Source organism: Panicum virgatum, chromosome 3K (assembly GCF_016808335.1).
Source record: "Panicum virgatum strain AP13 chromosome 3K, P.virgatum_v5, whole genome shotgun sequence".
Taxonomy (NCBI): domain Eukaryota; kingdom Viridiplantae; phylum Streptophyta; class Magnoliopsida; order Poales; family Poaceae; genus Panicum; species Panicum virgatum.
The window spans coordinates 20330839-20343501 of record NC_053138.1 but is presented as its reverse complement, the minus strand read 5'-3'; the positions used below and the strand labels follow the sequence as shown (position 1 = coordinate 20343501).

The 12663-nt window shown below is 49.5% G+C and overlaps 1 protein-coding gene across 1 annotated transcript; it reads right to left on the bottom strand.

Annotated features, from left to right (window-relative positions):
* Nucleotides 1-4202: 4202 nt before the first annotated feature.
* On the bottom strand, nucleotides 4203-6656 carry LOC120698226 (probable indole-3-acetic acid-amido synthetase GH3.4). Its single transcript, XM_039981755.1, has 3 exons — nucleotides 6238-6656; nucleotides 5246-6150; nucleotides 4203-5120 (listed from the first exon to the last, which is right to left on the bottom strand). Exons 1-3 carry the CDS (start codon nucleotides 6564-6566, stop codon nucleotides 4471-4473), a joined length of 1884 nt encoding a protein of 627 aa, XP_039837689.1. The 5' UTR covers nucleotides 6567-6656; the 3' UTR covers nucleotides 4203-4470.
* Nucleotides 6657-12663: the final 6007 nt, after the last annotated feature.

Genomic DNA, 12663 nt, shown 5'->3' with positions numbered 1-12663 from the left:
GTCCAACAACGAAGACCCAAAAACGAGACCCATTCCATGTTTTGGGTCATGCACAGTAAATGGATTGCGCCCCAAAATCTCGGCATCTCCAACAGCGAACGCAAAATCCTCTCCAACAGCGGGCGGGCACGGGCCTGCCTGGCGCGGCGGCGCCGACGGACAAGGGTGCGGCCCGGCGCAGGAGCTGCCCAGCGCGGTGGCCCCCCTCTCCCGCCTGGCGTTCGGCGGCGGCGACGACCATGGCGAGCTCGTCTCCGGCGGCCATGGGGGAGCTCGACCCCGGCCTCCATGGGGGAGCTCCCCGCCTCGCGGTTGGCGGCGGCGACGGCCATGGCGAGCTCGGCCCCGGCGGCCATGGGGGAGCTCGACTCCAGCGGCCATGGGGGAGCTCGGCCCGGCCATAGGGGAGCTCGACCCCGGCCGGCAGCAGCTCCCCGCCTCGCGGTTGGCGGCGGCGACGGCCATGTCGAGCTCGGCCCCGGCGGCCATGGGGGAGCTCGACTCCAGCGGCCACGGGGGAGCTCGACCCCGGCGCGGCCACGGGGGAGCTCGGCCCGGCCATAGGGGAGCTCGACCCCGGCCGGCAGCAGCTCCCCGCCTCGTGGTTGGCGGCGGCGACGGCCATGGCGAGCTCGGCCCCGGCGGCCTGGGCGAGCTCGACCTTGGCACAGACATGGGGTAGCTCAACCCCGGCGGCCTGGGGAGCTCGCGTTCGGCGGCGGCGACGGCGTTGGCCGTGGGCGAGTGGCTCTGGTCGTCCGCACCCAGCGGTGGGTCCTGTGTGGAGACGCAGAAGGACCGAGCGAAGACGCATATTTGGGTTCTGCCTCAGCTCTGACGCAAAATGGGTCATGGGTTTGCCTCCTCCGTTGGAGTGTGTTTTGTCTCCCAAAAACACTGTGTACAACCCATTTTTGGGTTGGGGTCACGTTATGCGTCTGCTGTTGGAGACAGCCTAAGCATGCATCACGGAGTGCATCTTAAATAAGGTGACCGTGACGGATCGGATTGGACTAATTTTTTTGTGTTGTGAGGGAATATTAAGGTTTCTACAAAAAATACCACCTCTGTATTATCCACCACTTTCTATTTCAAAATTAACCCAAAGTACCCAAGTTTATAAACTATCAACCTTTGCCATTAGAAAAGTTAGCCAAAATACCGATATACATGCTTCTCCCTTTCCCACATCTAATTAAAAGGGTGCACTCCTCCCACACCGCGTGTATTTGAAATATTATAGTTGCATGTGTTTCTCTGACTAATGCGGTAATTTCTAGTCTCCGAGAGCAGATGTGAAAGTTAATTTGGTTGGCCAATTACTAAGGTAATATAGATATGTGATATTCACATGATGATGTATTTCGCAAATGTTCGTCTTATAAATGGGTAAATTACGGATCCGATACGCACAGTCATCTTTACCACCTTTAACTGTTATATCTCCGTCGGCTTTTACCAGAATTCTCCATCGGCTTCATCTAAGACTATTGATCGAACTGCTCCCTTTTATTCAGTTGATTTCTAAAATACTATCAGCAATAATAAAAATACAGGGCCATGCACGTTCTAGAAAAAAAACATACATGTATAAGATGGATTGAAACGTTTGCACGAGCCATTCCATGATATATTCCCCTGATGCACCTACTACAGTACACACATTGCGTATAATAAATAAATAAATAAATAAATGGACGAGACATATCCGTTCTTTCACAGAATCCAGAGTGCACCACAAACACATTTGTTCTACTGCGATGCAAGAGTAAATTATTGCACGGCGGGGGAAGCGAACTAGAGCAAAAGAAAAGGCGAAGCGGCAGGTAGATAGTGCTCCTGCTCCCTTTTGGCTAGGCGAAATCAAGAAAGATACTGTTGGCTAAAACGGCAGCAAACGGAACAATCATGCATGTCCGATCTAGGCAGCTAGCGCCCCTATAGGCTATAGCTCCTCTAGCTCCGTAGAGAGCAAAAGCTCGAGGCCTTTGCCTGCCTCCCATCCCTGCACCAGCTGCACTGCATTGATCGATCCGCAGTCCTGCAGCAGCGTCGTCGTCCTTGGCGGATGCCTTCTCCCTTGGACTGGACATTTGGATAAGCCTCCTCCTCTCTTGTCCTGGTCATGGTCAGTCCAGGCCAGCAGCGCCTGCCGTGGTGAGGACCTGTTGAAGTCTAGGAGTAGCTAGGGCCGTGTTTGGTTGCAGACTGTAAAATTTTTGAAAAGACATCTTTCTATATTTGAAGTACTGAACATAGATTAATCACAAAAATAATTACAGAACTCGTCTGTAAATAGCGAGACGAATCTAATGAGCCTAATTAATCTGTCATTAGAGGTTATTTACTGTAGCATTACTGTAACAATTTAGCATCTAATTACAGAATAATTAGGTTCGTTAGATTCGTCTCGCCATTTACAGACAGTAGTCACAATGCGTTTTTTATTTCGTCTAGATTTAAGTCTCCATTCAGGTGCCGAAAAAAATTGGAATTTTATAACTGAACACGGCCTAGCTAGGGCTCTGTAGCCGTGTGAAAAAACGGGCACGCCTTGTACCCGCACTGCAGCTTTTGTGCTTCATCGGCGACGCAGCGGAGGGGACTGGACTGGCCACTTGAACGAAAGTCATGCGCCCGATGGATCGAGCTCTCGAGCTCGGTCAGCATCTGCTTTGCGGAGCAGAGACGATGCTGTGCCTGTCAGGAATCTGCTCCCCACTCCGCGCTCCGCTTTTTTATCGCTCGGCACTCGCCGGGCGCGGCAACATGCCAATGTGTCGCCCCGCTTTCTAAAGCGGGTGCGTTTATTTGATGCTTCACATGCATGCGGCTCCACGGTCACCTACCGAACCGAGGAGAGGACAACCCCCTACCCCTCCAGGTTTTCATATTTATTTTTATTTAGTGTAATCTTTTAAAACCTTTTTGAACCCATGAAATATGTTAATACTAAAATATTGTGATAGAAAAGCTAAGATAGAAAATATAGGTGGGTGGACATAGTTTAGGAAGGGTGGACACGTTAGGAAACCGTGAGAAGTGATAAGCAAAGTGAGAGACGAGGAGCAAGAGCCATAAACATGAAGTGCCAACTGGAAAGTGAAGGAAAATAGAGCAGCAAATTCAGGAGGGAGCAAATTTATTTTTTGAACTCATTAGCTTGTCATAAAAATCATATACAACAATTCAGGAGGGAGCAAAATACAGCAGCACATTTCTTAGCGCTCTAGCGCATAATGCTTGCAAGGACTTTCATCCAATATCTGGATTAGACATACTCCAGAGGTAGTGGCCCCTTTTGTTACAGATGACTGTAACTTTGTGTTGAGTTAATGAAATCCCCCTCAATTTGCAGAAAAACATCATATATTTAAGAACAGTAGTACTAAGTATCAAACATTATACCTACCTAACTATGGCAATATAGCATGCACCTTTTCTAGTCTCAAAGGGATGATGTATTAATGTGTAAAAATTTCAACAAGGACAAAGAGATGATAGGAGAAGGACAGAATCGCCGGTGGCAAAAGCTGAGCTGGTAGGTTATGATTAAAGTTGTGCTTTTCCAAGCATGCACGGCTCAAGTACTAACCGGCGGTTAAGCTTGTCATTATGCGCCAGCAAATCAGAGCACGTTGCCCCAAATCGGTAACAAAACTAGCGCTGGCACGGTATGCGGCGCGCGCACACCATAACACACTTGAACGTTGAATCCCTCGGGGCACCAACCTAGCACGGCTAGCTATTGTAGTACCCTGCATGCCCTAAAAAAATAACTATTGCACCCTAAAAAAACTAGATCTCGGAACGGCATCGTATTGATCTGCTCTCAGAGCAACTCCAACAGATTGATCTTTCTCTTTCTCTTTTCTACTTTTTTCTCAATATAGAGGATTGATGTTGAAAAAACCTACTCCAGCAGATTGATTTTCCATCTCTCTTTTCTCTTTATTTTTTCTCAATCCCCAATAATTTCTCTCCAATCCCCAATAGAAAGGGGAGACATCACATCTCCCTTTCTATATAGAATGGGGGGAAAATCAATCTGCTGGAGCACTTCTTCCATATATGTTGAAATTGAGAAAGGGGATTTCCCTATATAGTGAGAAAGAGGAAAGAAAAAGATCAATCTGTTGGAGTTGCTCTTATTCCTCATAGATGACATGATGCTTCGGCCTGCAGATAAGTGTTCAGCGATCAACATCTAACACAGCATGCCAAGATCTGATAAAAACAAAAGGGGCACAGGTTGCTACAGCTTTATTACAAAACCACAGAAAAGAGAAAGAAACAAAAGGCCACCATGGACAAACGACGCGTACAATAATGAAGCTACCGCACTCGATGATTAGCTAGCTAGCTATAATCACTCGTTGCCATGCACGGCTCAGATCGATCGGCCACATTCTCCCACTAACGACTTCCAAGCTTACCCAGCTAATAAATCCGAGCAGCTCCGATCCATCATCAGGCGACGACCGCCCCTCCAGCATTGATTTCGGCCGCCTTCGTGACGGCGGCGACGGCGGCGTTGCTGCTCCATTGCTTGCCGCCGCCGGGGCTCCACTTGGGGCACTTGGGGCTCAGGTAGCGGGCCTGCACCCGGGCGTCGAGCAGCTCCACGAGGGGGCCCGGGCGCACGCACCGGGGCGCCTTGTACTGGTTGATGGAGGCGCCGCGGGCGAGCGCGTAGTCCATGAGCTTGTCGAACGTGCCCTCCGAGACCACCCGGATCTCGAGCGGCCCGATGGAGCGGTCGGCGGCGCGGCCCTGGCGGTAGACGCTGTTCAGGGCCTCCTCGACGGCGAGGCAGCAGTCCTCGAACACCGACGCCGGCACGGGCGGCGTCGCGCCGCCGCCGCGGAGCTCCCAGAAGAGCACGTAGTGGCCCGGGATGATGGCCGCGTCCGCGTAGCTCGTGTACTCCACCAGCGACGCGCCGAACGGGGCCAGGTGCTGCACCGCGCCGGCCACCGCCGCGTGCAGCTCCGCCTCGTCGGTCTTGTCGGACTCGATGCTCAGCACCACGTTCTTGCGGCGCACGAAGCTGAACATGGGCGCCTGGTTCTTGAAGCCGACCACGCGCAGCACGTCGCCCACGCGATAGCGATACAGCCCTGCGAGCGAGGTCACGGCCACGCACGCACTAGGTTAGCACACTTTTCGATGGGGAGCTGTTTCATCAGCCGGAGAATATAGTATGAACGAATGAAGCAGGCAGGCAGGCACGCTCACGGCTCACCGGAGTAGGTGGTGACGACGAGCTCGTACTCGTGGCCGAGCTTGACGTCGACGAGGTCCACGAGGTCGCGGTGGTGGGGCTCGGCGTCGGCGGCGGCGTCGTCGGAGCGGACGGGGAGGAACTCGAAGTAGCACATGGTGGGGATGAGGGTGTAGGCGACCTCGCTGGGCTTGCACATCGGGTTGAGGTTGATGCCGAAGTAGCACTCGGAGGAGGCGTACATGGTGCACGTCAGCGGCAGGCCGCCGCCGTAGAACTCGAGCGTGGGGATGTACTGCGCCATGGCGCCGGTGACGATGACGTCGATGTACTTGGTGTTGGGCCACACCCTCCGGATGATGCCCTCCCACGACGGCCTGGCGCACTCGGCCTCCACCGCGTCGGCGAGCGCCGGGTCGGCGCGGAGCACGCGCTCCACGGCGGCGCGCACGGAGCGGTCGGTGATCTCGGCGTCGAGCGCGCCGGCGCGGATGTCGCGGCACAGGCGCCGCCAGTGCTTCTCCAGGAAGCGGATGGCGCGGAGGAAGCCCGACGCGAAGACGGCGCCGACGCGGAGCACGTCGGCGCGGTGCACGAGGCCGCAGAGCAGCTGCGCGTACATGCTCTGGTACGCGTCCAAGCACAGGACGGCCTCGTCGGGGCTGGTGTACACGGTGTAGGGGTCGTGCGGGCGCTCCAGGAAGTGGCGACTCCGGTAGAAGCTGGTGAGCACCGGGCGCGCCGGGAGGCCGGCCGGCGTGCGCGACTCCGCCTTGACGAAGTAGAGGTACATGCACTTGCCCTTGTCCAGCCCCGGCACGGCCTGGCTCATGACCGGCATCAGCAGACTGTAGAGCAGCGAGCGCCGGTCCATCTCGTCGGCGATCGACGGCATCAGCTTCCGCTCCCCTCCCGACGTGCCGGAGCTGCGCGAATCGAGATCGAGACGATCAGTCACAGTCGCTAGCTACCACGTCGATCGAAGGCGGGCCGGCCGACGAGCAGCAGCGTACCTGGTGAGGAACTCCCGGATGGGCTTGCCGGAGAGGATGGGCGAGGTGTCGCCGTTGGCGATGCGCAAGACGTCCTGGAGGATGTCCTCGTAGGTGACGAGCGGCGCGGCGCGGAGGAACGCCTCGGCGGCGCCCGGCGCGTCCCCCGCGACGCCCAGGCAGCGCAGGTACTCGGCCGGCGCGTTCTGCGCCAGGATCTCCGCCAGCACGCGGCGCTGCACCTGGCCCGCGCCCGCCGTCACGCGCTCGATGTACTCGAGCGCCTCGCGGTGCGCCTCGGGCGCCGCCGCCGCCGCCGCCTCTCGCATGGCGCCCGGCGCCTCCGGCATGTCGTCTCTCCCTGCTGGCGCGCGCCGCTGGCTGTGTCGTCTAGCTAGGCTAGCCCGTGACGAGCGAGCTCTGCCTCTCTCTCCCGCCCCCCCCCCCCCCCCCCCCCCCCCCCTCGCTCGCTCGGTCGCTCTCGAGTGGCTAGCTAGTGTGAGATCAAGCTCGTGTTCTTGTGTGACGGGAAGACCAGTGGGGTGTGCGCTATTTATAGATGGCCTGGCCGGGGGGCACTCGGGAGGGCGGATGCCATCGTGCCTGCCCCGTGCTGGCACTGTTCGTGTCTTGTAGCGCTTGTCCCGTACGTACGAAATGGAATATCACTTTCGGGGAAAAAGAGTTTGGGATTGTATTTTTTCTTTTGGATAATAACGAGTGATCGACCAAATGGTTTTATTGCGAGCACCTCTCTGTCCCCGTATGGCGAGAGGTTTTCGAGCGATTTCATTTCATGGCGATTGGTTTGGACGTATATGGAAGAGGCGTGGTTTGTATGATTGAGTCACAGAAATGATGTGCGCGGCGGCAAGTGGCAAAACGGTTCGTTTCGGCGCGATTCAGGTTAGCCGGCATACGATGTGCGTGATCCTCTCTGCTAGTGATCATGCGTTAGGGACAACATGGCAACGCAAAATGTGCTACCGGGATTTGATTTATAAGTTTTTCTCCTCGGATTTAGTCCAGTTGTTTCTCCTTTTAGTTTGAGATGTAATTTTTCACAAAACGGAAATTAATGGCCATGATGTATGTATTTATATTTTTTCAGTAAATCCACAGCCACAGCTCGGTGCCAATCATTTGGTTCCTAGTGCATTATATTCTTATCGTGCTCAAGGATGATCCGTATTATTATCCGAATTTCTCTTGGTGGCGTATTTCGATGAGTTGCATAACAACAATCCCTTTTAACCCAATTGGTAACCAACAGCGCTCCAGAAAATTAGTAATTTGCTCGAGCAAACCCCCTCTTGATTTGGTGGTACAGGCATGACTCCAACCGCCAGTGCTGACAACAAAAAAATTGGAAATGTTTTACGCGGCACGCTTCATGCCATATGATTGTGGTGCGTGTGCGTGTGGTATATATATCATTCGTGAGATGTGTGCACGTTTCTTGAAATGTTTTGCTTTAGTACAACGGTGGTCAGGAAAAAAATGATTTTGTTGCCAAAAAAGATTTATTTTCCTTGTATTTTTAAAGAAAAAAGTCCAGTTTACACTCTCAAACTACCACAAAAGTCCGATTTTCAACCTTCGACTATAAAACCGGATAACAGAGACCGTCCAACTGTTTAAACCGGACAAATTTAGCCTTTTAGGTGGTTTTAAAGGTTGTTTTCCATTTTGTGAGAATTAAAAATATTCAATTATAAACTAAAAAATTCACAAGCAATTCATTTTAAGTCAAGAAATTACTAAATGGGCATCAAAAGTTTTCTATAAATGTGACCTATCTATTGGCACAATACTTGTTAGTTATTCAGATCTAATTTTTTATGTTCATAATATTTGGTTGCTTGTAGCTATACCTATTATTTTTGAATAACTAATATTCAAATGGAGCAATAATAGATAGTTTACTTTTTTTAGCAAAATTTTGGTACTAGTTTTATTTTTGGATTTAAAATGAATTAGTTTTTTTATTTTTAGGTATAATTAGTTTCTTTTATTTTAAAAAATGCAAACCTCCCAAGAGTAAAATTTGCCCAGTTTCGACAGTTGGATGACCTAAGTTGTCCGAATTTGTAGTTAAAGTTGAAAATTGAACTTTTGCAATAGTTCGAGAGTGTAAATCGAACTTTTTCCTTTTTAAAAAATATTTTCCTTGTAGTCCGATGCAAAAATCTTGAGATCAGCACCAACAGGTAAAGGTTTTTAATCCTCGCAAAAAAAAGTAAAGGTTTTTAAATTAATTTCTTCGTGGTCCAATTCCCCCTCTCACGAGTCACGAAATTACATACATAGATCGGCCCAAAGAGAAAGAAAAAAAACAGTTTCAGTAGTGCCAAAGTCGTGGATGATGTATAAATATTCAAGATATTGATGGTATGATACTGCGAAGGCGCTACGAAATCAGGGCTTTCACCCTGCCTCCGGTGGCCCTAACAGCAGGAGGGATTTTGTATTGCGTTCAACGCCGCCTCGCCGGCTTTGGGACCAGCCGATATATCGGTATCTATCCTTCCTCGGATAGCTGCTGGGTCGTGCCTTCACGCCGAAGCCCCTTCTATTGAGGAAAAAGCTGTTGGTCTCAATCGGCCTCCGGCTGGCATCGATGGGTTTGCGGGGGTTTTGCAGCTAGCCAAGGTTGGTGGAACTGAATCCAAGGAGGAGTAGACGAACGGAGAAGGAGGCGGCGAGGGCGCGCGCGAGGCAGGCAGGCGAGCAGGTCACCTGGAAATAAATGGTTGCCGCGCGCCGGCAGCGCCCCGCAGACACGGCGGGCGGGGGCCTTTGCGTGCCGCGGTGGCGCGTGCGCCTGCCGGGCGATGGGTCGGCAACAGTAGCGGTTCCCGGGGACGGTGAGCAGGGACATCGCGCCAGCCCCGCCGGCGCCGGGGGCGTCCACGTCCTCGCCCGCACCGTACTGAAGGCATGTACAGCTCGCAGCCGCAGCTGGGTCGGCAGGCACATGCGCCTGTCTTGTCCTATACGACCGCGAAAATTTTGCGAAAAAATTACTGTAATATGTTTCGATTTTATTTGACAACTATTGTTTAATCATGGAGTAACTAGTCTCAAAAAATTTGTCTCGACATTTACCACCAAACTGTGCAATTAATTATATTTTTTAAATACATTTAATACTTCATGTATGTATCGTAAAATTCGATGTGACGTGTGTTAGTTAGCGAAAAAATTTGAAAACTTTTCGCGAAACTAAACACAGCCCCGTGGATTGTTTACAACTTGATGACATGCCCGTCGTCGTCGTAGTGAAAGTTGAGGGGACGATCGAGTTCGTTCGGATGAGGCGATCGTTCGGGAAAAGAATGGCGTCTCTACTATTGACGAATTGAATCCAGATAGTCTTTTCAGAAAGATCGTCTCAAACAAAACCTGCTGAAGAACAATTGCACGCAGGAACACTGGAGCCCGGAGCAGACATGCCGTGCCTGTGCCCAGCTCTGCAGCTGAGTAGACCCAGCTGTAACCGAAATCAGGTAGCCGATCAACTGCCGTGCCAGAGACGGCCGGCCATTCCTGGCAAAGCTGGAGTCGTCGTCTCATCAGGCACTGACTGTGTATTCCACAACTACCACAACATGCTACACACCCCATTAATCACCCGATCTCCACGGCGGGCGGCATTGCGTCTCTGGCGGCACAAATGCATCAACGGCACGTTCCTTCCGTCGACCAGCTCTCTGCTAGCTCAATCGTATCCGCTGTGGAGAGGATGCCGGTCCAGATCCGGCCGGCCATCCAGAGGCCACGTCTCGTCGGAGCCAGTCACCCGCGACGGCAGCCCAATAACGATGCTCCTAATAAATACACGCGACAATGCAAGTACATACTACATTTGATAGCTACCGTCGCCGTAGTTGCGGCCGTCCGGTGACCACCACCTCGACGGGCGGCGCTAGCTGTGCCCGGCCGGCCACATCATCCATGCCGTCCGGCCGCCAACTCACCTAGCTCATCCTGCAGCTAGCTAGTACCTGCGTGCCTTTCTCAGTATCTTCAGTCTTTCCTCGCAAAAAAAAAAAAATCAGTCTTCAAGCGGATGTAACAGGAAAGTTAAAAGAAATGGTCGACAGGCTGCGGCAGATGATGTGCATGCGCCAAGGCTAGCCTTCATATAGAAAATATAGAAAATAGATGACGTTTAGAACAGCGATACGATCTTTAAAGCATAATTTTAATCACTTATTTTTATAAAAATATTTATTAAAAAGTAATATATGTATATTTTTATAAAAATATTTATTAAAAAGTGATATATGTATATTTTTATAAAAATGTTTCTTAAGACAAATCTATTCATATAATTTTTATTTTTTCAAACTCAATAACTTAAAAGTTATTTATGATTTATATTCATAATGGTTGACTCAAATCTTGTCCAAAAGATCATCTTTTCTAAAAATGTTTGGAGTACGTACGTAGCTTTTGATGCACAGCTACTAGCTCGCAGCATGTTGTACAGGATCAGGATTAGGAGTTGTTTAATTTACTGCTAACACCACTACTGATTAGCCCGTTGCCGGGGCTCCTGTCCCCCGTAACCACGTCCCGGACCTCAGCCAGCGTCGTAGTTATATTATTGTAGCGATGACTAATCCAGCTTAAGCTTGCCTGTCTTTGCGTTGTCTCCCAGACAGAGGCTACCTACCTACTAGCTGCAAATTAAGTAACGAACTGCTAGCCTGCTAGCACCAGTATATCTTAGGCCGTGTTTAGTTACAAAAATCAAAAATCAAAATTTTTTTCCGGCACTGCATGGAGACTTAAATCTAGACGAAATAAAAAACACATTACGACTGCTGTCTGTAAATGGCGAGACGAATCTAATGAACCTAATTAGGCTGTAATTAGATGCTAAATTGCTACAGTAATGTTACAGTAAATAACCTCTAATGACGGATTAATTAGGCTCGCTAGATTCGTCTCGCGATTTACAGACGAGTTCTGTAATTATTTTTGTAATTAGTCTATGTTTAGTACTTCAAATGTAGAAAGATGCCTTTTCAAAAATTTTACAACGCGCAACTAAACACGGCCTTACTCCACAACGATCAGTACTGCTATCTACTTGATGTCCTCACGTTCACATTGGTTTCGTGTACGATCCCGAGATGCAAAAACATACAACTAGAGGTAGTAGGTAGCACCAAGCGAGTTGGTTTTCATATATACTAGAAAAGGCGCGCGGCATTGCCGCGTGGAGCCTGTGACAGGTCATTTGCGATTGAAGTTGTTGTTGCTATCTTTGAATAGCTTGTGCTTTGTGCTGGTTTTGAGTAAAGGATCATACAAGGATGAAAACCATATCTTGTCATAGCCAAAAGCAAAAAAGGAAGATCTAGGGGTGCGCTTTCCTGCATCACATCATTGCAGCTAGTAGCTTAGTACCCTGTGAAGTAAATGCAAACATGCAATTCTCACTACAAAATTGGTTATCACTATATGAATTCAATACCATGAATATGAAATCCAACTGCTCCAGGTTCCTTGTGAGAAAGTAGTTAGTGAGACAGAGAATATTGCTGGAGGACTTGAGGAACTCATTTGGGCATCATAACATTATGAAGCTTGTCGTGGAACAGGTGCAGAGCAACACTTCTCAAAGTATGCATCACACTGTCGAAATCAAGTGTTCCTCGTCGCCCTCTTTTCTAAAATTGGATGCACGCATAAGGTGACTATGTATCTCAAAATCAAGTGTTTCTCATCGTCCTCTTTTCTAAAATTGGATACACGCATAAGGTGACTGTATATCATTTCTATAATTTTGAATGATTAGTGAGACATCACCATACTTTCAACAATGTAAGTGGCAAGCATGCTTAGACTGAGCAGTTTCTTAAGAGAATGTACCTCATGATTGGACACTCTAACAACTCTTAAAAACACCAAAATCAAAGACAGCACCCAAGCTGATGGAAACAGTAACTCCATCATGTAAAATATGGTTTACATGTAAGGAACATTGCACTACTGAGACTTGTTTATCTACTAATAGAGCATTCAAGTTTAGCTAGGAGCCCTACTCCTTAACACAAACTTTATCCATGATTTGTCGCAGTTCAAAATACCGTACCCACAAAAGTAAGTGAACTGGCATTGCAAATGGCAGAAAAATTAGTGACCGTGCTTATTAAAACTTACAGAAGGAAATTTATTCACATGGCTCAAATTGTTGAACTGACCGAGTGCATCTCAGTGTCCACAACTGCCATGTGCGTGGTCCAGCAATATGTAATTGTTCAGAGATGCAGTAATTAGATAATGCTTGCAGATATAGTTCTGCTGGAAAACTCATTCCTATTCAGATTTGTTTGGTTGGAAACTACACTTATTCGGGAAGTTCAGATACATAATGGTGATATTTCGGTATAATCATATAGAACAATTGAAACGTATGATCTTCATCGCATA